General features: G+C 32.4%; 1 protein-coding gene and 1 long non-coding RNA gene across 4 annotated transcripts in view; one reads left to right on the top strand and one right to left on the bottom strand.

Annotated features, from left to right (window-relative positions):
- Nucleotides 1-241: 241 nt before the first annotated feature.
- spns1 (SPNS lysolipid transporter 1, lysophospholipid) lies at nucleotides 242-20075 on the top strand. 2 transcript variants are annotated; one of them, NM_001444220.1, is given in 13 exon segments: nucleotides 242-425; nucleotides 4377-4586; nucleotides 6106-6171; nucleotides 6264-6400; nucleotides 6502-6653; nucleotides 9775-9841; nucleotides 10047-10189; nucleotides 12311-12463; nucleotides 13109-13298; nucleotides 13466-13531; nucleotides 15640-15738; nucleotides 16666-16834; nucleotides 19111-20075. In NM_001444220.1, coding segments are annotated over 12 exon segments (1521 nt in total). In that variant the 5' UTR covers nucleotides 242-425; nucleotides 4377-4378; the 3' UTR covers nucleotides 19182-20075.
- LOC147845556 (uncharacterized) overlaps nucleotides 19218-21339 on the bottom strand; it is an 11672-nt gene continuing 9550 nt past the window's right edge. For both annotated transcript variants that reach the window (XR_015480532.1, XR_015480533.1), the window contains exon 3: nucleotides 19218-19464. This is a non-coding gene — a long non-coding RNA (uncharacterized LOC147845556). The remainder of the gene's footprint in view (nucleotides 19465-21339) is intronic.

Here is a 21339-nt window from a genome sequence, read left to right as displayed (position 1 = left end):
GAGATTCAACAGTAAGCGAAAATCAGCAAAGAACATATTAAATCTGCGAAAACTCATTAAAAGCGTATTTTTTTGTATAAAAAGTGTAAAATGTAACACAAAAGTGATACGTTTTCGAGATGTTAACAATTTTGTGTTGATGCTTGTCTGAGGAGGGAAGGAGAGGAGGGGCGTCACATGACTGTGCAGCGGAAGCCCTGCGTCATCATACCAATATGGCGTCGTGCTGAGCTTGTAAATCAGAAACAAAACTGTAAGTCGGTCGGCTGCACGGTTCGATTCAAGTCTCTCCACTGCAGTACAAACATGTTCACGCAAGAGGTTAGGTAAAGACAGCCCGAAACATCTCGACATCCCAAAACGAACCCGACAGCGTCCACAGAAGAACTTTGAGGACGCCTCCGACTTCGCTTTGCATTTTCCAGGTAAACAACAGTGTAGATACGAGGACTGTTGGGTGTAAACCGATTTCTAAATAAATGCTCTGGTATATCTGACCGGAGATATATATCGCTCTTTTAAATTTGTTTTTGTGATGTCTGGATGTCTCTTGTAATTAAACGTTGTTTCTTGGCTGTTATAATCTAATGTTTTGCTTTTTTGGTTATGTTTATATGCAAATGTATTCGTTTAAACCAATATCACAACAGTGATAGCGTTTCTAAGCCTTTTCCTACATTACAAGAAGGTAAAATATAACTTTAATGTTGGTGTCTGGGATCGTTGCCAGTCAAACATGTTGCTTAACCAGACTGATATTTGTCAACAGCAGCATCACATGTCAGCAGTCAGCAAAAGCCGCTTCAGCTTTTAGTTGGATTCAGCTGACAATCCGAGATCTGTCGGTTTACTGAAAGTAGATAAAGAGTATTCTGACATGTTGTCCATTAAATGTTGAGATTAAGGTGAAGTTCGTTTTATATTCAGACTTTCTCCTTAATAAAATTTCACAAAAATTCAAATTGTAAATGATGAAATCATATTAGCAGCCAATGACTATCAAAGCACAACATTGGCTAGTTAATTAAATAGTGCTATTGTTGTTTTCAAGTCATTCATGAGCAGTTCCATGCAAATGTCAACCTTGCCATGAAAACAAAATGAAGTTTTCACCAAAATATCAAAACTGTTTTCTATGTTTCTTATTGTAAGCAAGTGATTTACAGTACTTAAGTAAATCAAATATAATAGTTAGAAATCATTGACAGTTGGGCTGTGCGATTTAATCGGAATCGAATCGCAATTTGAAACGTTGCAATTAGTTCAATCGCAAGTGGCTGCGATATAACAGAATGTATACAGGAATCAGAGTAATATTCAATACCTTTTCTGACCTTTTAAAAGACTCTTTCCGTACAATGTAAGGCCTTATAACTAGGCCCACCCGGAATCTGTGCGCGCAGAATTCCGTAGATTTTCCGCTGATTTTTAGCCCATCATTAACTCTGTTTATTCACTTGAGTAAATGTGTGTAAATCTTTATTTATTCAGTTTTTTAATTGATTTCAGTAAAGGTATTGACTGTGAAAATCTTCATCTGATTTATGTACAATACAGTTTGTAAAGTCATATTTTCTGTGTTTTATTAGATATATTATATGACAGACTTGTTTTATTTACCAAATAAAGTGTATCTAATTGGATTAGCATTTTAAACATTAAACAGTTAAAAAGATATAGTTTTTTATTTAATATATTAAGGTTTTAGTTATGATACTCACAAAATAATTTAGTAGAAATCTGCAGACTTTTATTAAAATTCTCCGCAGACATAGCAAAAAAACGTCCTCAGATTCCGTCTGGCCCTACTTATAAAACACCAGCGAGATTTTAACTTGCAATATATTTTCTAAATATTAATGTAAGAAACTAATACAAAACTAAAACATTATTTATATACCAAATAAAACCTATATAAACGCCTGTAGACCTGCAGAAATAATGGTGTTGCCTTGGTTACTGCATTAAACAAAGCAGCATGATGTAAAATTGCATACCTTGCATAATCAAAAACTATATAAATTTAATACCTTGCAAAATAGCATATAAGACTTTTTAATACTTTTCATTATATTGATTGATCAACTTTTAATACTTTTTAAGACCCCACGGACACCCAGTATCAACTATATTTGTATTATTTTATTTCCCCCTTCTTGGCTAGTAAGACAAGTCTTACTAGCCAATTGAGTGAGCAAACTTTCATTCTGCCCAATCAAAATTGTGCAACTGAACTATGCGGAACGCCCACAATAGAAAAAAAACAAACAAACAGGAAAGTGCGGACGAGTGGGATAATAATGTCTGCTGCTTCAGAAGCATTAATAGAGGAATTAATATCAAAGAGAAAGAGCGTTGGTAATATGGGACTATTTTAGTTTCAAACTCGCAGACACAAAAAAAAATGGTAATTTTAAGGAGCTATTGCAGAATTGTTGTCACAGCTTACAGATTATTCAGCTGAAGCTTGACTACAAAATTAAAATCGCAAATCAAATCGCAATATCTGTCAAAAATATCACAATTAGACATTTTTCCTAAATCGCACAGCCCTAATTGACAGAGACATTTTTAAGTATTTATAGACACACAAGTGGCAATTTCACATCGGTCACATCCATAGCGGAGAGCCGTCCCATCCTCGACACATTTTTTCCCCCTCATAAATGCAAAAATATAAAATATAACAAAATCAATAGTTTTTGTTAGAGATCCAACTCTTATCTTGATTATCATTGTTTCTTTTGGGTTGTGCGGTTTAATTCTTAATTTCTACAAAGCATGTTGTATACTGCAAATACTATTTTGGTCACATCCATAACGTATGTTTATTTTCTTTATTTAAAGTACAAAACATGTTTACAGATTGATATTTTTCTGGTCCTTTAACTCTGTAATGAGTTGTTTTGGAAAACATAAACAGATGTTTCAGTATAATGTTAACATGTATACTTTCTATGTGAATTTATGTTTTGAGTTTTTACTGCAAATGTTGCATCCATAATGCTGGAATTGCTCACTTGCATCTGATTTCAGAGCGAATATTCAAAGTACCATGGTAAACAATATAGGGAGCATGTCACAAGTTGTCACTGAACCAATGTGAACCAACTTTACCTTCGTTAAATTGAGTGGGTTTGGCTTTTAACTTTCATTTACTTATGCACCAAAATTTTTAATTACGATTTTAATTAAATATAAACATGAACTTTTTTCTAATCAAAATGATACACTGCTTCTTAGGTCCATAGAGTATGTGTTCCTCAACATAAAGTCTTCATTACTGTATTCACGTGACATTGTGGAGAGATTAATTGGGGTCACGAGCTTGTGGCTACTTCCCTCTCTGCGCATCTTCCTCTTGCAAGAATTGTTATTATACAGAAAACTGTCTTGTACATTCTGCTCATAATCGACTACAATGATAAATAACAGAATTTAGCAGTCTTACATGCTGACTTACATACTTAATGAATGTGAAAGTCTGAAACCAACTTTACCCATCCTCTGACCAGCAGGATTTAAAGTTTAATTCATTTATACTGTTACAGTGGAATCTGTTTTGGAAAAATGCTCTAGTCAATAAAACAAAGAGCTCTTTGATAGTACTGTAAATGGATTATCTCACACAGAATTTACAGTGAGGATCAAAAATTTTAGTCTACATTTAAAATCTCTAAATCTCTCTTTTAAAATATTAGGAATGTATGCATGTAAATGTAACACAGAGTAAATTTGGGCAACTAAATATTTCAGTAATATTGGATAAAGTGTTAATGCATTAAACCCGTTTACCGTAGTTTTATCAGTGATATTCAAACAGAAAAATCACTTCAAGATACTTTTTTTTTTTCTTTTTGAAGTGTTTCTGAGTTTTTATTTATTTATCTTATTTGTATATTAGAGTTTAGTCAGTAAAAAGGCCAATTAATTAAAACCCTGGCATATAATGTAAAAAATATATTTTTAAAAAATTAACTATTTGGATGGCATTAAACAAATAAGCATTTTTTAAATTCTGTAGATATATTTCAAGAATATAATGAATGGAAAATCTTTTTATTATTTGTTTATTCATTTCCACAGGTTTCATCCAACATTTGAACTTATATCCTCGTGAGCTTGAGATTAGAGTGTGATCAATAATCTATGTTTGTACACTTTGATCTTTTATTGCTCTTGAGCACTTAACATCACTCTTTAGCTTTGCTTCCTTTAAGCATGTATGATTGTGGTAGACCAAACCAATAGTTTTATTATATTAATTTTTAAATTTTATTTATTATTATTTTTTTCCATAACTTCAAGATTTTGATTTGTACCATACATCATAATATTTCTTCTGCCTCATCCTTGTCTTTATTTTTTTGCAGCAGTGATGTCACAAGCAGATGCAGACATCACGCCCTTCTTCGCTGATGATAATGAAGGGGAGGGGCCTGTTGAAAATGGGGTGGGGTCACCTCTACCTGAGGACGAGGAGGAGGAGTCTCCCAGCGGAGTCACCGATAGGAGAGCCATAATGACTGTGATTGTGCTCTGCTACATCAACCTGCTGAACTATATGGACAGATTCACTGTGGCAGGTAACTGGTGCTATTAGACGGTGTATTAATGCTGTTAAACAAGTGACTTTTCATCCAAACCAAATGCACAACACAAAGACACTTTGCGGTAACGTCTGTGTAAGGTTTAGGTTTGTGTGTTAATGTGATATTAAATTATTTTAACTTAGATATACAGTTAAATTAGGAATTTTTAGTCCTCCTAAATTATATTTTTAAAGTATTTCTTTCCAAATTAATGAAGTTTTTTTTTCAACACATTTCTAAACATAATAGTTTGATTTCTCTAACTGATTTTTTTTTTATCTTTGCCATGATGACAGTACATAGTTTTTTACTAGATATTTTTCAAGACGCTTCTAGACAGCTTAAAGTGACATTTAAATTCTTAGAACTTGTAGGTTAATTCAACATTTATAACAATTGCAGAGAGATCGCCTCCCGCCTCATTCAAATCACATGTATGAAAGCATTGTGTCTTCCCTGTAAAATATAATGATGATGAAAAATAAAATGTGGTGGGACCTAAATGCTTTCTTAGGTTATTAATAAAAGGTGTTTTCTGTCACTGCTTGTTTAGCCTGCATTAATGCATTCAGTGTGAAGCAGCACAATTAAACATTAAAAGATCTTGATCTCAATTCAAACCCCCGCTACATGAATGATAAATAATGATTTGCATATGTTTATTAATCCTACGAAGCTCTGCTTTCAAATCGGTGTTTGATCGAGAGAGATTCAGTTTTTACACTTTTGCAGTTTGTTAATAACATTTAAATAACACAAAAGTACTGGTGAGAACAGTCTACAGTTCAGATATAAATACTGATGTATATGGTAAAGATTAAAATCACTGTTTAATGGAACTTGACACTGTTGAATGTTGTAGCAATTACATTGTGTAACCAATAGATGGTGACAAACAACCATTCAAATTATTTCACTAAATAGGCTTCAAAAATGATCCACCTATAATGAAACGTAAAGATTTGTTTGTGAATTGTTGAATTAATAATTAAAAAATAACTATGACCTGTTGTTAAAGATGTTTTGCATTATCAGCAACGGTAGCAAAGATTTCCTATTGAAAATTTTCCGGTTCTTTCTTGATTTTTATCTTTATTAAAATGTTCTGTTTGTTAAAACCAATGGTTTTTGCAGTAATATTTTTGTATAAATGGAAAGCAATTGACATTTGTCTCCTCCCTCTTTGGCTGATCTGAAAAATGGTCTGATTCGTGACTCAAAAACCATAGTGTGATCCGAACACCGAGATTTGGGATCTATTACACCACTAGTAATAAACATACTTTTGTTATTATTTGTTAAGATCTTTCTTGAAATCTAAAACAGATTTCTTGGTTTTGACTGCTTGATTAATAAATTAGAACATTTAAAATGTGAGAATTTTGAATTTTAACCACAAAATTGACTCTAGAAATTTCTAGAAAAATTAAAAAGCAAAACTAAGAACGTAATTCAAGGAATAATGTATAATTTTAATAAATCTAATGATTATGATACATTTGCTCTCTTACAGGTGTACTTCCAGACATTGAGCATTTCTTCGGTATTGGTGATGGAACGTCAGGGCTGCTTCAAACAGGTGAGTGTTTTCATGCCAACTGAAAATATGATTGCTATTATTACCAATCTATAGTAGAATTTCTTTCACTTTCTTTGTTCATTTCGTGTCAGTCTTCATCTGCAGCTACATGTTCTTGGCTCCTCTGTTCGGATACCTGGGTGACCGGTATAACAGGAAGCTGATCATGTGTGTGGGGATTTTCTTCTGGTCTGTGGTAACACTTGCCAGCTCATTTATCGGGAAAGATGTAAGTCCCACATAAAATCCCATGCTTTTGAATACACAGAGGCTTGATTTATATTTCAGGTTGTGAAGAGTGTGTTTTAAGAGTGCTAAATGTTCTCTTAGCACTTCTGGGCACTGCTGTTGACACGAGGGCTAGTGGGTGTTGGAGAGGCCAGTTATTCCACCATTGCTCCCACCATCATCGCTGACCTCTTTGTCAAGGAAAAGAGGACTAACATGCTGTCTATATTTTATTTTGCCATCCCAGTGGGCAGGTAGGACCACACACATACACACAGTCTTGTTACTATATCACAGTGGGGACTCTAGTTAAAGGTGCATGATAACATTCTTTTGGAACCGATCCCGATACTAAGATTCTGAGAAAGATCTGATCCTGATACTATGCCGTTTTTTATATACATATATAGTTCTGGTAATAACCTCAAATAATATATCTTATTTAGTAAAAATAACAGACCTACAGGCCTACTGTAAATGACAGACAACACAATCTAACTAAAATGATTGCTGTAAACTAGGCTACATTATTTGAGCATTTATCATGACATTGATCTGTTGTGGTCCAGCTTATGTTTCCTTTTTTAATATAAAGGTTTTTCTTTGAAATCTGTAATAGGCTACCACTATTGACCCTATTCATTGGTAAAATAACCAGTCTTTTGAGAAATAAGTGTGTTGAGGATCTGTCCAATGTATTATTGAGCCTTTTCTCATTTAAAATGTCAGCTAGACCTATTTGGTGTTTTGAAGAGCAGGTAATATAACCCTCTTTACTTCAGTGTTGCGAATGCTATCTGCTGATCTAAAAGACACAGCGCAACATGACTTAAACAGCAATGAACTCCTTTCTGCAGGTCAATATGAACCCATTCAATGCAAAACTAAATGCAATTCTCCACTGATTATTGAAACTAATAGGAAAAAATAGTCTTGGAGAAAGTTTTACGTGTTGTCATGAACAAACGCAACATGTAGTTTGAATTGTAAATGAATGATGAATAATTGACAGGCACAGCGGAGGGAAGCGCTAAAGTCAAGATGAATTTAAGCACTTGAATATTCATTTGTTTTTCTCATTATACTATAGAATGGCTTCAGAACATTTGGGATATAGTAGACATGCATGACAACTTTCTAGTAGTGCCTTATAATAGGCTACCTACATGGCTTTTGTTGGCTTTTAAATTACACAGAATATAGCACAGGCGCAAGATCAGATTTGGATCGGAACTAACTGTCCAATACCCGATCCATCAAAAATATGCAGTATCGATTCGATATCTGATCTAAGTTTTGGGATTGGTGCACCCCCCAAACCCAATCCTCACAAGAAACTATTTGCGTTTTTACATTTTCAAAATACATAATTCAGTGTGACTTATAAGCATGTTGACTCATGAGACCTCAATTTTGATTCACAGGTCCCCATGAGTCTGTGTGTATTTAGCTTAAAGTCTCCACTGGGATATAAAAACAAGTACACTCACACACAGTCAACAGTCCAATCACCGGTGTTTAAGTTCTAACACTTTATCGTTGCACATTCACACCATGGTTACGTTCTCACACAGATTTTTCACATCAGGAAATGTTGTTTTTGTAAGTTTCCTGTCTGCTACGACTGAGCACTTCTGAGTAATAATTAGTTACTGAATTGAATTTTTGGGGGAAATTTAGCACGAAATTAAATTTGCCCTCTCTTAACTATACAGACATACTATTGACCTTATTTTGTAGAATTGTTTATTTAGTTTATCCTCATATCTGGTAAAATGACAGACCTCTCTCTTTTCTACTGGAATATATGTTACAACACAGTAGAAATTATCAGCTTTTTCCACTTAAAATAACAAACCCTTGTGATAAATGTATTGATGGATCACTAAAACCTTTTCTGCTGACATTTAAAACATCTCCCGACAGCCTTGGCAATGTATTGTGGATATAATGGTAAAAATATTTATAATATATACAATTATAAATGCAGATAAACATTTATTCAGATTTTATTTTCATCATTTATTAGCAGTAATGCTTTAAAAAAAAAAAAAAAAAAAAATATATATATATATATATATATATATATATATATATATATATATATATATATATATATATATATATATATATATATCTATTTAATGTGGTAATAAAAAGGCATTTCAGTATCATTACTTCAGTCATCAGTGTCACACAACCCTTCAGAAATTATTCAAATTAAATGATTTACTGTTAAAAAAAACAAAAAAAAAAACATATTATTTAAAATGATTTGTACTTTTGTGAAAAGTTCAAAAGCATTTATTTAAAATGAGACCTTTTTTTTGATCAATGTAATCTGTTCTTTGTGAATGAAAGTAGTGCACATTAATGGGAGATTTTACCCTTAAATTACGATTTACTCTCTTTTTAGAAGGTTCTTTCATCTGTTGGACACTTATCACAGAATGAACAGAAAAATTATGTTTTTTTTAATGTAAATATTTGCCATTTTTATTTATTTATATTTGTTTATTTACTCTGTATCATTGAGATCTGAAGTTATTATGTAATGTGTTTTTCAGCAATATTGATTTTGCCAAGAAATAGCCAGGAGTTGCTGATATGGCAATAAATAAACTAACTCAAACTCTGTTGAACACAAAACAAGATATTTTTAAGAATATTGGTAACTGGCAGCCATTGATATCCATAGTAGGAAAAAAAAAACACTATAGAATATAATACACTTTCAGAGTAAATTTTTTCCCCAGCTAATTCACTGGGAAAGCCATCCACAATTCACTGAAATGTAAATCGCTCACAACTTTTAAAGCTACAGACGGCATTTTGGTGAAGTTCACTGCTGAAGTAATTATTATTAATATTATTATTTTTAATTATGCAAAGATTATGAATATCAAGAAAATATTAAATCATGGGAAATAATGACAAAAATACATGGAAGTTAAGCTCTGCAAGCCAGGCTAGCAATTTGAAATCAAAAATAAAAGTTCCTCAGTTATTGAGTGCTAGTTTTAGCATCTTTGTGTTCCATCTTTTGAAAATGCTTGGGAAAATAGTGTGTTGTTTTTATTGCACTAAACTGACTATGATTGCTAAATACGTTTTGAGTAGATCAATACATTTTTAAATAAATATTCATTGGTCAAATAAGATAGTAGCACACAGAGAACATCTGCTGGTTAAAAGGGGTTTTTACCAAATGAAAAGTATAAACTAAATATAAACAGATTGTATATCAGCATCCACAATGATGAGCGATATATTGTCTTTATAGCTACCTTAAGTTGTTAAACCTGCAATATGGACCACAATTTCTCCCAATTCTCTCATTCAAATAATGAGAATTGCTTTTTTTTTTTTTCTCAGTGGTATGGGTTATATCGTGGGCTCAAAGGTGGATACTGTGGCTAAAGATTGGCATTGGGCACTTCGGGTATGTATGGGTATTAAACTTATTGCTGTATGTTTGTTTGTTTGTTTGTCAGTTACATAATTCACCCCTGCTGCTTTCACCACAGAATGACACTTGGAGATTAAATACGATGATAACATTTCTCTGTAATTTTCTCCCACTTATTCTCACTTCCTTTCTCTATCTTACTTTTTTCCCCCCTCTCTGTTTGTTTCCTCTCCCTCAGGTGACCCCTGGGCTGGGACTGCTGGCCGTGTTCCTCTTAATGCTTGTGGTTCAGGAACCGAAGCGTGGTGCGATTGAAGCTCACCCCGAGCACACGCTGCACAGAACCAGCTGGCTGGCAGACATGAAAGCACTTTGCAGGAAGTGAGTGACTCAGAGCTCACATCACCCTTAAAGGATCATTTAGAAATCCTAGCTATTGCCTTAGACTTAATGCAGGGACTTTTTCAATATCTAGATAGTGCTGCTTGATAGGCTGGGGATTTTTACTTAATTATTAGGTATTATCAGTGTTATTATTACCATAGCTTGCGAAATGATCAAGAGAATTTTACAGTGTGTCTGCTGGGTCTTAAAAACTCTTAAATTCCAAAAAGGGCTTAAATCGTTTTAAACAGATCTTATTTTTGCTTTGTCCAAGTAAAGCTACTCGATTGGGCCGACATCCATTGAATAACCAACGATACATCTCAATAAAACCTTACTTTCTATAATTAAGATTTTGGTTACACTTATATAAGGTTAATTAGGTAATGCATTTACTAACATAAACTAATTATGAACAACACTTGTACAGCATTTATTAATCATAATTGAACATTTACTAATGCATTATTAATATTCAAGTCCATGCTTGTCAACAATAGTTAATGCACCGTGAGTTAACATGAACTAACAATGAACTACTGTATTTTCCATTAACTAATGTTAACTAACATGAACAAATACAGTAGTAAATGCATTGTTCATTGTTTGTTCATCTTAGTAAATGCATTAATTAACATTAACTAATAAACCTTATTGTAAAGTGCGACTAAGATTTTTTATTGTAAAGACATACAATTCACTACAGCTGTAAGACAATTTTACAGCAAATTCCCCATTAAATTCCATATTCAGGGAAAGAAAACTAAAAATAACTAAATGATTCCTCATGAAGATACCGGGCCATTAGAAAAAAATCATTAGGGCTCTTATTTTAACAATCTAGGCGCAAAGTCTAAAGCGCATGGTGCAAAAGCATTAAGCGTGTGTCGGAATCCACTTTTACTATTGTAAGGATAGAAAAATATGCTTTGCGCTCTGGCGCATAGTCTAACAGGGTTGTGCTTATTCTTTTAATGACTTATGGGTGTGTTTTGAGCATAATCTGTTGCGTCACACCATGACACATTTGCTATTTACATGGTGGACTTTGTAAGTGGAAAAACTGAGTGCTTCACTAGCGAGAAAACATACCATCAGCAGCGCGAGGATAAAGAACGAGCCTCCTCCATTCTGCCTCTTTACTTTCTCTTAACTTTACTTGTACTGCTTTACTTTCATGGATAAGGAAACGGTGTTTTGGGCACTTAACTGAAAATATCCATTAGCCTACATATTTAATTTCGTTTGTTAAGCATAAAGATTTGTTTTAAAACTATTCTAAATTCAGTTCTAATTTCCAGCAAACAAATAAATGAACAATAATAACCAAGTGTGGTCAAAAAACTGAGTTATATCTAAACATACGTTCTGTAAAATTTGAAATTAGGGTTGTGCTGGTCTGAAAACAGCAACAAATCGCGCAAAACACGTCTTGCGCCTTATCATGCCGGGTGTATAATAGGGCATTTCGTGATTAATCCTGTATAAGTCTAAAATTGAATTTATAATGGTCTTAATTTCTTAAATTTGACTTGCTGAAACCTGCAGAAAGCCTGATTATAACACCACTAACCATCTGTAAGGTTATTATTAGATGTTATGGTGAATCATCACAAAGCTAAAGATTACCATTGCTCTAGGTGAAGTATTTTGAAGAAAGTTTACAGCTATTTTTGTTAATACATTAAAGGTTATTGATGCTCAAATCTATACAGATGTTTATTATTAGAGAAAAATGCTTCTAAATTATTTCAGTTCCACAGAACAAAGCGAAAAAAAATTAACATGCACATGACTCTGTTTCAGTTTTAAAACTAGCATGCACTAGATTCAGTTTCAGTCTAGTTTCAAAAACTAATGTAATAAACCTAGTTTATAATAAATGCCACTATAATTCCTGTCCATTTATTCCTATATTTATGTAGTTTTTGTTGTGGAGAAAGGGAAAGTAAAATTAATGTTTATAATTGTTTGTAAAAGTCTTGTTTTATTTAGAGGTACCAGTAAATGATTTAGTTTTCTTTACATTTATTTATGAAAGGAATTTGACAATTTGATTTTATACACCCGTGTGATCTCTTTTTCCATCCCCCTTTCTCTCTCCATGTCTTGTTTTAGTCCAAGTTTTATTCTGTCCACGTTCGGCTTCACGGCAGTGGCCTTTGTGACGGGATCACTGGCCCTGTGGGCTCCTGCCTTTTTATTTAGAGCCGGCGTCTTCACCGGAGTCAAGCAGCCGTGTTTTAAAGCTCCATGTGATGACTCTGACAGGTAACAGTCCTCAAATGTGAAAATTCACAGCATGACATGTTTGTTTAATGTCTTTGAGGTGTGTTGATACTATAGCACTGTAACCATTTAAAGTAAATGCAATGGATACACTGGAAAAATGTCAAATTAATTAAAAGATATCAATTTTTAAATGAAAACAGAAACAAGTTTTATATACAAGGTGTCAGATATATATGTTTGCACTGCCCTATTTAAAAAAAAAAATATATATATATATATATATATATATATATATATATATATATATATATATATATATATATATATATATATATAATTAATTAATAATGTTATGAGACAGATTGTTATGAGGACAAATTTTCAATGATGTATTTATGAATCCCAAAAAGTTTTTTTTTTTAATTCTTTGTCTGAGATCATTTACAGGCCTTTGAAATTACAACTTAAAGGTTAAAACACTGATCAAATAAATGTCCACTTTATGTAGAAAAAGGTTTTTCCTCAAAATCCCTTTTTTTAAGGGCAGACAAAAGAAATAAATGGGGTGATTTTAACATTGGGTGACAATATGATGAGTAAATGATCTGAATTTTAATTTTGGAAGTGAGCTAATCCTTTAAAATCGTGCACCAATAATGAGTTTAACTATCTTCTGCCCCGCAGTCTGATTTTTGGCGCCATCACTGTAGTAACGGGCATCTTGGGTGTAGCGAGCGGTGTTCAGGCCAGTAAACTGCTGAGGACCAGAACTCCTCGAGCTGACCCGCTAGTGTGTGCAGCTGGACTCCTCCTCGCGGCTCCCTTTCTCTATCTCTCCATCATGTTTGCTCAGGCGAGCACTGTGGCCACATATGTAAGTCGCTCATATGACCTCTCCTTTGACCTGGCTTAATCAGAAAGCTGTGTGGTTCTTTCCTGGAAATGTTTTTTTTTTCTTGTTTTATATTGACTATTGTTGGACGTAGGGCAATTTCATGCTGACCGTATTGGTGGCTAACGGTATTTCTGTGTTCTCATCAGGTCTTTATCTTCCTGGGAGAGACATTCCTTTCAATGAATTGGGCCATTGTTGCTGATATCCTACTGGTGAGCTTCTCTTCCCCCTGCTTATTTCATTGCTGATTTAAAAGAATAATTAAAAGATGATTTTATTTCATTACTCGCTCACTCTCATGACTTTGCACACTGCTTTTGGGTTTGTTTTCACGTGAAACACAAAAGTAGGCTTGTTTTTAAAAATTGTTTTGTTATTTCGCATAGTTGATGGTTTCCGCTACATTCATTCTTCCATGGCGGGGCACAACACACCAAAATCCCGCTCCGGCTATATTACAGCTTCTCATTCAAAACCTTCAGTTGTGCTGTTTTTTTTTATAGCAGGTTGTAATCACACAAAAACATATTAAAAAGTATGTGAATTATAACAGAGCAAACTTTTCTGTAATCGTAGTAGTGCTGTGCTTTATTTAACCCTTTAAGGTTACATTCTGACTGACAGGGCCGGGCGTTGCATGAGACCAGCAAACACAACACAGCTTTCAGTTATGATGAACACCGTTTCCATAATTATACTTTACTTATAGATAAAGGGCTGTGGTTCTGCATACAGTTACTTTATCTTGCTGCAATTTATGACCATTTTATTTTACGTCAGAACGCATAAATGCCGTTCTGTAAGTCTATTGGAGACATTCATAAATATTCCTAGCAAATCTAATAAATGTTGGAGACCTACATAAATGCACTAAATCGCACTTCAGCAGCGTTTATTTGAGAGCGCCCCAGAAAATCTGAGCCTGAGCAGCATATATTTTAGGGCGTGCAAGTAGATTTCTGCACGGACAGAAGAAATCGGCGCTCAAGCAAAGAGATTCGCATGCTCCTATTACATAAATGCGATGTTGACTTTTAATACTGCTCTCACGACATTTGTCATTGAAATAATGCCATAGATCAGGGGTGGCCAACCCTGTTCCTGGAGAGCCACCTTCCTGCAGATTTCAGTTGCAACCCATGTCAAACACACCTGCCTGTAATTATCACGTGGTATTCAGGTCCTAATTAATTGGTTCAGGTGTGTTTGATATGGCTCTCCAGGAACAGGGTTGGCCACCCCTGCCATAGATAGTTGGAAGATCTGTGTAAAAGGCCTGCCATCACAGCTGGAAAAAATCCTAGAGGAAACACTGTAGTTATTATTCAACAACACAGTGTTCATAATGTTTTAAAACATTAAAAAAGACAAAAAAGCTCCATAACGTTATGCATATGACTGCATCAAAATAGTGAAGACTTATTGTGTTAGCAGTACAGACTGACTTAAGTATTCAATTATAAATTGTAATAAATTTAAATAGACATTATTTTAAATAAATTTTAAATGGCAAATACACACAATCTATCCATTATTATTTTTTCCTTATTATTTTTTAAACAACTTAATTTTATTCTTCTTATAGAAGTTTTGGTCTGCCATTTTTGTCTTGTTCTTGTTCTGTTTTAATTACCTTTATACAACACTTTGGTTGCAGCCTTTGTTGCTTTGAAATGTTTCATAATCATTACTTTAAGTCAGAATACAAACAATTGTAACAAATACAACAGGACTACCAAAATAAACATTTTAGCTAATATTTAGGCATGGAATTGTAGTCTAGAAATAAATTAAATAAGTAGTACTTTTTTAAAAATTCTGTTAGATGAAATAAGTAAATGTGAAAAAAAAGATAATAGTTAAAATATTACAAGAACATGTGATTTATCTATTTGCCAATAACATTTTTCTCATTTAAATTTTCTTTAGCCTTATCTAAATTAGCTCATTTTTAATTTAAACATTAATATAAACTACACCAGTATAAAGGAAAATGTTACAAAGTGTAATTTACCTATTTGCCAACTAAATATTTCACAATACTTACTTAAACTTGTATCTAAATTATCTCAAAGAATGTGAAATATGAAACTTTAATACAAATTACACAGACAAAATAATGTAATAATATATAATAATAGTAATAAAAATGACAAAAACACTTAAACCTTAGATGGTAAAATCTGTTGTAAAAAAGACTTTGAACCATTGTTCCAAAGCTATGAAATCATTACAAAAGTGACTTTTGTGATTCAATGACAAAGAAAAAGCAGAAGATCTTTTTTATAATTTCTGTGTTTCTCTCCCTGTCTTCTCTTAGTATGTTGTGATCCCGACACGTCGCTCCACAGCAGAGGCCTTTCAGATTGTCCTTTCACACTTGCTGGGTGACGCTATTAGTCCCTATCTCATAGGAGTGGTAAGTCAATCTCACAAATACACTGATAAGCCTGTTAAAACACTTTTTTTTCAGTCCCACAGTGTTGAATTTTTAAGTCCCACTGATTTTTAAAATTTATTTATGGTTTTTTGATAGTATATTTACAGTTGATGTTGAATTATTTGCCCTTCTAAATAATTAGCCCCCTCTATATTTTTAGCCCCAATTTCTGTTTAATGCAGAGATTTTTTTCAACACATTTCTAAACAATCGTTTTAATAACTCATTTCTAATAACTGATTTATTTTTTCTTTGCCATGATGACAGTAATTAATATTTTACTAGATATTTTTCAGGATGCTAGTATTCAGCTTAAGGTGACATTTAAAGGCTTATCTAGGTTAATTAGACAGGTTATTGTATAATGATGGTTTGTTCTGTAGACAATCGAGAAAAAAAAAGAGAGCTTAAGAGGGCTAATAATATCGACCTTAAAATGGTTTTTAAAAAATTACTTTTTATTCTAGCAAATTAAAGAAATAAGACTTTATCCAGAAGAAAAAAATTTACGGGAAATACTTGGTAAGGTTTAGGGCTAATAATTTTCACTTCAACTGTACGTGTATAACTGAAATTTGTACATTTATTTATTGTTTTTGTTTTTTTTACATAATCTTATTGAATTATGAATTAAATGGTAATTATTATAATATGTTTTTATTTATATTAATTTTGCCATAAAATAAACTTAAGTTCCTTGTGGGGCAATAAATAAACTAAATCACCTAAGGATTGCATATGTTTCGTTTATTTAGGTTTTTTTTTTTTGGCCCATTAAGGTTTCAGACTTGATGCTATGAAATACCAATCTTATGCATATTCATGTAATTATATTGATAATAATAATGTCTAAATTGAACCAGCACCTTCTCATGAATAAATGCTGTTTGTTTTTTTGCCATTAAGGTTTCAGACTCAATAAAAGAATCAAATTCGTACATGTGGGAGTTTCGCTCACTTCAGATGTCTCTGCTGCTGTGCTCTTTCGTGGCCGTCGCTGGAGGCGCTTTCTTCTTAGCCACAGCCGTCTTTATTGAGAAAGACCGAGATCTCGCTGAGAACTATGTGCCCTCTGGTGAGTGACATCACAGGCTTCTTTTGCTATTTTTTTTGTGCCATTTCCTCTGATTTCTGTCATTTCAGGATATTCTTGGAAATTGTTATTCGTTTTATTATGCTTAAATAGTTTATTAGTTATGCCTATTTTTATTCATTTGTTTTGCGCATTTACCAAGGTTATGTTTTAAATTGTTAAAGTTTACATTTATTTATTTTAAACAATGACAGCAGTTATCAGTTTGTTTGTTTTTTTGTATTTCAATATCACTGACATATCATTACAATTATTGATATTCTGAATTATTTTTTTATTACTATTTTACAATGAGGTCCCACTTTTAACTGGCTAACTTTTACAGAGAAACTTAAAGTTAATTTAAAATTTTACTAATGACATTTCTAAATAATGGGAGCTAGTTGTAAAGTTATTCCTTTTATATATTGTTCTTTTTTTAAATGTATTTACAATACAAATCTACAATATTTTTTTTTTTGTGTATTTTAATTAGTAGATTATTGAGCCAACTAAATGAGAAATGTTATCTTGGATATTACCTGAAAGAAAGAAGTTTAAGAGTTTGTTTAAATTTTTATCAGCATTTCATGTAAAGCAATGGAACTTAAATGACTTAAATGAAATTTAAAAGCACAAATGCATTGGACTGAAATGCAGTTATATTGTTAAAAAATATTAAAAATTTAATCTAAAATGGTAAAAACTCACAAATAAAGCATATCAATAATTGCTAACATAATGTGAATTTTATAGTCATAAAATGATTAATGAAACATCTCCCTTTTCTGTTAAAAGATGAAGATAAGATGAAATAATTGTCATGGTTTCTGCAGGTTTCATCAACTCAAATTTAAGACTTTAAGAAATTACAGACTTACACAGGGCTAAATGCAAGAAATTGTTGTAATGACACAGTTAAAACATAAACACGTAAAAAAAAATGTTAATTAGACCATATTTGTAAGTAGAGTTTTTGTTAAAAGTTTTATTGAGATGTATTGCTGGAGATTGGATGGGTCCTTGCCCGATTGGGTAACTTTACACAAACAAAGGAAAACGAAGACCTTTTAAAAATTATTTAAGACCTACAACATAATATTTCAGCTAATTTAAGACTTTTCAAGGCCCAGCAGACACCCTGAATTGTTAAAATAACAACAAAAATACCAAAGATAATATTTTAGCTAACATTGTGACTGGAAATTATAATAAAGAAAAACTGAAAATAAAGTCATTAAACAAATTATTTATGTTACTGGAAATTACTGTTAATTAAATGTAATAAAATTTACAAAGACAAAATGTTTATCCTAGTTGTCAATTCAATATTTCTATAATTTTTTTGTTATCAGCATTATATATATATATATATATATATATATATATATATATATATATATATATATATATATATATATATATATATATAAATATAGCAATGAAACTTAAATAAAATTCAACAGCACAAATGCATTGGACTGAAATACAATTATATTATAAAAAAAATAGTACAAATGTAATCTAAAATGGTAAAAACTCATAAATAAAGCATATCAATAATTGCTAACATAATGTGAATTTTATAGTTATAAAATGTTTAATGAAACATCTCCCTTTTCTGTTTAAAAGGGACTGAAGACAAACAATTGTCAGGTTTCATCAATTCAAATTGAAGACCTTTTAAGATATTTAAGACTTAAACAGGGCTAAATGCTAATGATGTTTTAATAGCCCAGTTAAAACATTTAAAAAAAATTTTTAATTAGACCATATTGGTAAATAAGAGTTCATTGATAAACTTCTAAGGGTTTTTAAGATTTGTCACGCTGAATTGTTAATACAACAACAACAACATAAATACCAAAGATAATATTTTAGCTAACATTGTGGCAGGGAATTATACTAAAGAAAAACTGAAAATAAAGAAATCAAACAAATTATTTATGTTACTAGAAATTATAGAGATGTAGAAATGTAATAAAACTTACAAAGACAAATGTTTTTCCTAGTTGTCAATTCAAATTTTTTATTATTTTTTTTGTTTATTTTTATCAGCATTTTAAATATAAAGCAATGCAATTGTTTTTTTTTTTTATTTAATTAATGATTTTAGATCAATTTAACAGCACAAATGCAGTCCACAGACTTAAAGCGGTAAATAATCTCTTTGTTGAACGCAATGCTTTTCTTATCCAAGATTTTTTGTAATTATGCAATTCTAACTCCCTCTTATTTTTTTCATGGCATTTCTAATAATTCTCTGACGTTTTTTTCAGATGACGCACCAATTGTTGTTCCAAGGAGCGGCAGATCCACTAAAGTATCAGTGTCGAGTGTTTTAATTTGAGATGATGCAAAAGAGTGGATGGCTCTTGACATGCAGGGAACAGCACTCTGATTGGCTAAGGCAGACAGAGGCAGTGTCATCAGCAGCCAATCCTGGAGCAGTATCAAACAAGTAATGACTGGACTATCTCCTCAATAGGAAATTTTATAGTAATTTATTAAGCTTTTTTTGTTTTGTTTATATCCTTAACACCTTGATTTGGGAACATTTCTAACTAACAAGAAAATCAGAAACCTCTTACCTGAAAACCCTAGTGTGCCGCTGGACCACTTTGTTGTTTCACCTGGAGGAGACAGAAGCACAAGGGTAAAACAAGACAACCGGGGACATTTATTTGCCTTTAATTAAAACTGTGTTTTAGACTTCAAGTCGCATTTTACGTTTTTTTTATCAGAAGGGATGTGAACTAAATCTTTAAATTGCTATTTATGGGTTCATTCATAGGTCAGCTCACTCATGACCAAACAAACTGCTGTTTCATTTGCTCTCATCAAAAACGGACAATGACTTAAAAACTATGTGGTCGGTCTTTCCTCTTGTTTTACGTCATCTCTTTCATACTACCATTGAGCTTTTACGGTCTTTTTGTAAGGATAACACAAACACTAATGCTACCATGGCATGATTCAGATATTAATTCATGTTTTTTTAAATAACATTTATAATCTCATTTGTTGCAATGGCCTGGTTCATGGCATGCCATTTTATTTGTCTGAAACTGTAATTATTGTTTAGTTTGTTTTTAAATGAAGACAGTTTCTTGTGCATTCCCTCTGCTATGGTTGTTTTCCAGGCGATACTTTTCAGATAATTTGCAAACTTGCAACTCGTTAATCTTGTTTTGTAACATTTTTATTTTATTTTTAGTAATATTAAATGAGAAATTTAATCTGATCCGTGTCATTCTGATTTGTGTGTGTGTGTGTGTGTGTGTTTGTGTGTTTGTGTGTTTGTGTGTTTGTGTGTTTGTGTGTGTGTGTGTGTGTGTGTGTGTGTGTGTGTGTGTGTGTGTGTGTGTGTGTGTGTGTGTGTGTGAAATACTGATGTCCCCATTTTTCAAAAGGCTTATAAATCGTACAGAAAGAGTTCAAAAAAGTAAATATGCAATCTATACAAAAATCCCATTTCTATATTGGTACATTTGTACAATGGAAACTTATGGAATGTCCCCACTATTCATAAAAGCAAATGTGTGTGTGTGGGGTGAAAAGATTTTTCAAATCTGTTGCGTTGTTTATTTGCCCTTGCACATATAACACAAGGTAATAGAAAGTCTATTTTTGCTTTATATCATTATCTCAGTCTCTACATTTGCTTTCTCTTTCTCTCTTAGTCTCTCTCTCTATCTGCAGTGGCAAGAGCGATGATCATAAGGTTTTTCAGTTGCTGTGGTTTTCCTGTTTGTAGGTAGGATAGAGAGATGCAAGCCTGTTTGGTAAATTTGCTGTGAAAATTAGTCTCGTGAATGAACATTGAAGCGCTTGAAGCCGACACATGCGATCTGTTTGCAGTGGAACATTTGATGGATGTTGTTGCGCTTGTGACAATACACTTGTACCTATATGTCATTCCTGTCATTTGTGTTTGTGTAGGCAACAAGAACACCACAAAATGCCACAAGAGTGGGAGGAAAGACTGAGAAATATGACTCACTGTCCGCTATAATGAAGCGCAGAGTTAACGCTTAGTTCGAAACGAGCGACTATTTTTCATTGCAAACTTTTACAACTTTATCACTATGCTATTTTATGAAACTGCAGTTAATTCAACTTTCTGGTTGGTTAATGTTTTTATTTTAAAAATACCAATTGTTACTATCTTACATTTTAAAGGGATAGTTCACCCAAAAACTTGTTCAAAAGCTATTTGATGTTCTTCTGTTAAACGCAAAAGAAGTTATTTATAAAAATGCTGGTTGCTGGAACCCATTGACTTCCATAGTATTTTGTCCATCAATGAGTTCCAGAAGTCAGCCTTCTTCAAAACATCTTCTTTTGTGTTCAACAGAAGAAACAAACTCATAAAGGTTTCAAACCACATGAGAGGGTTAGTTTTCATCTTAGGGTGAACTTTATTATCACACTGGCTGTCCTTCATCAGATTATAAACATTGTCACAAAATAACTTCTGCTAAGAAGTGTGAATTATTTCATGCAAA

The sequence above is a fragment of the Danio rerio genome, chromosome 3, assembly GCF_052040795.2.
Source record: "Danio rerio strain M-AB ecotype USA chromosome 3, GRCz13ab, whole genome shotgun sequence".
Classification (NCBI taxonomy): Eukaryota; Metazoa; Chordata; class Actinopteri; order Cypriniformes; family Danionidae; genus Danio; species Danio rerio.
The sequence above is the reverse complement of the archived record's forward strand: the minus strand, read 5'-3'. Positions and strand labels throughout refer to the sequence as shown.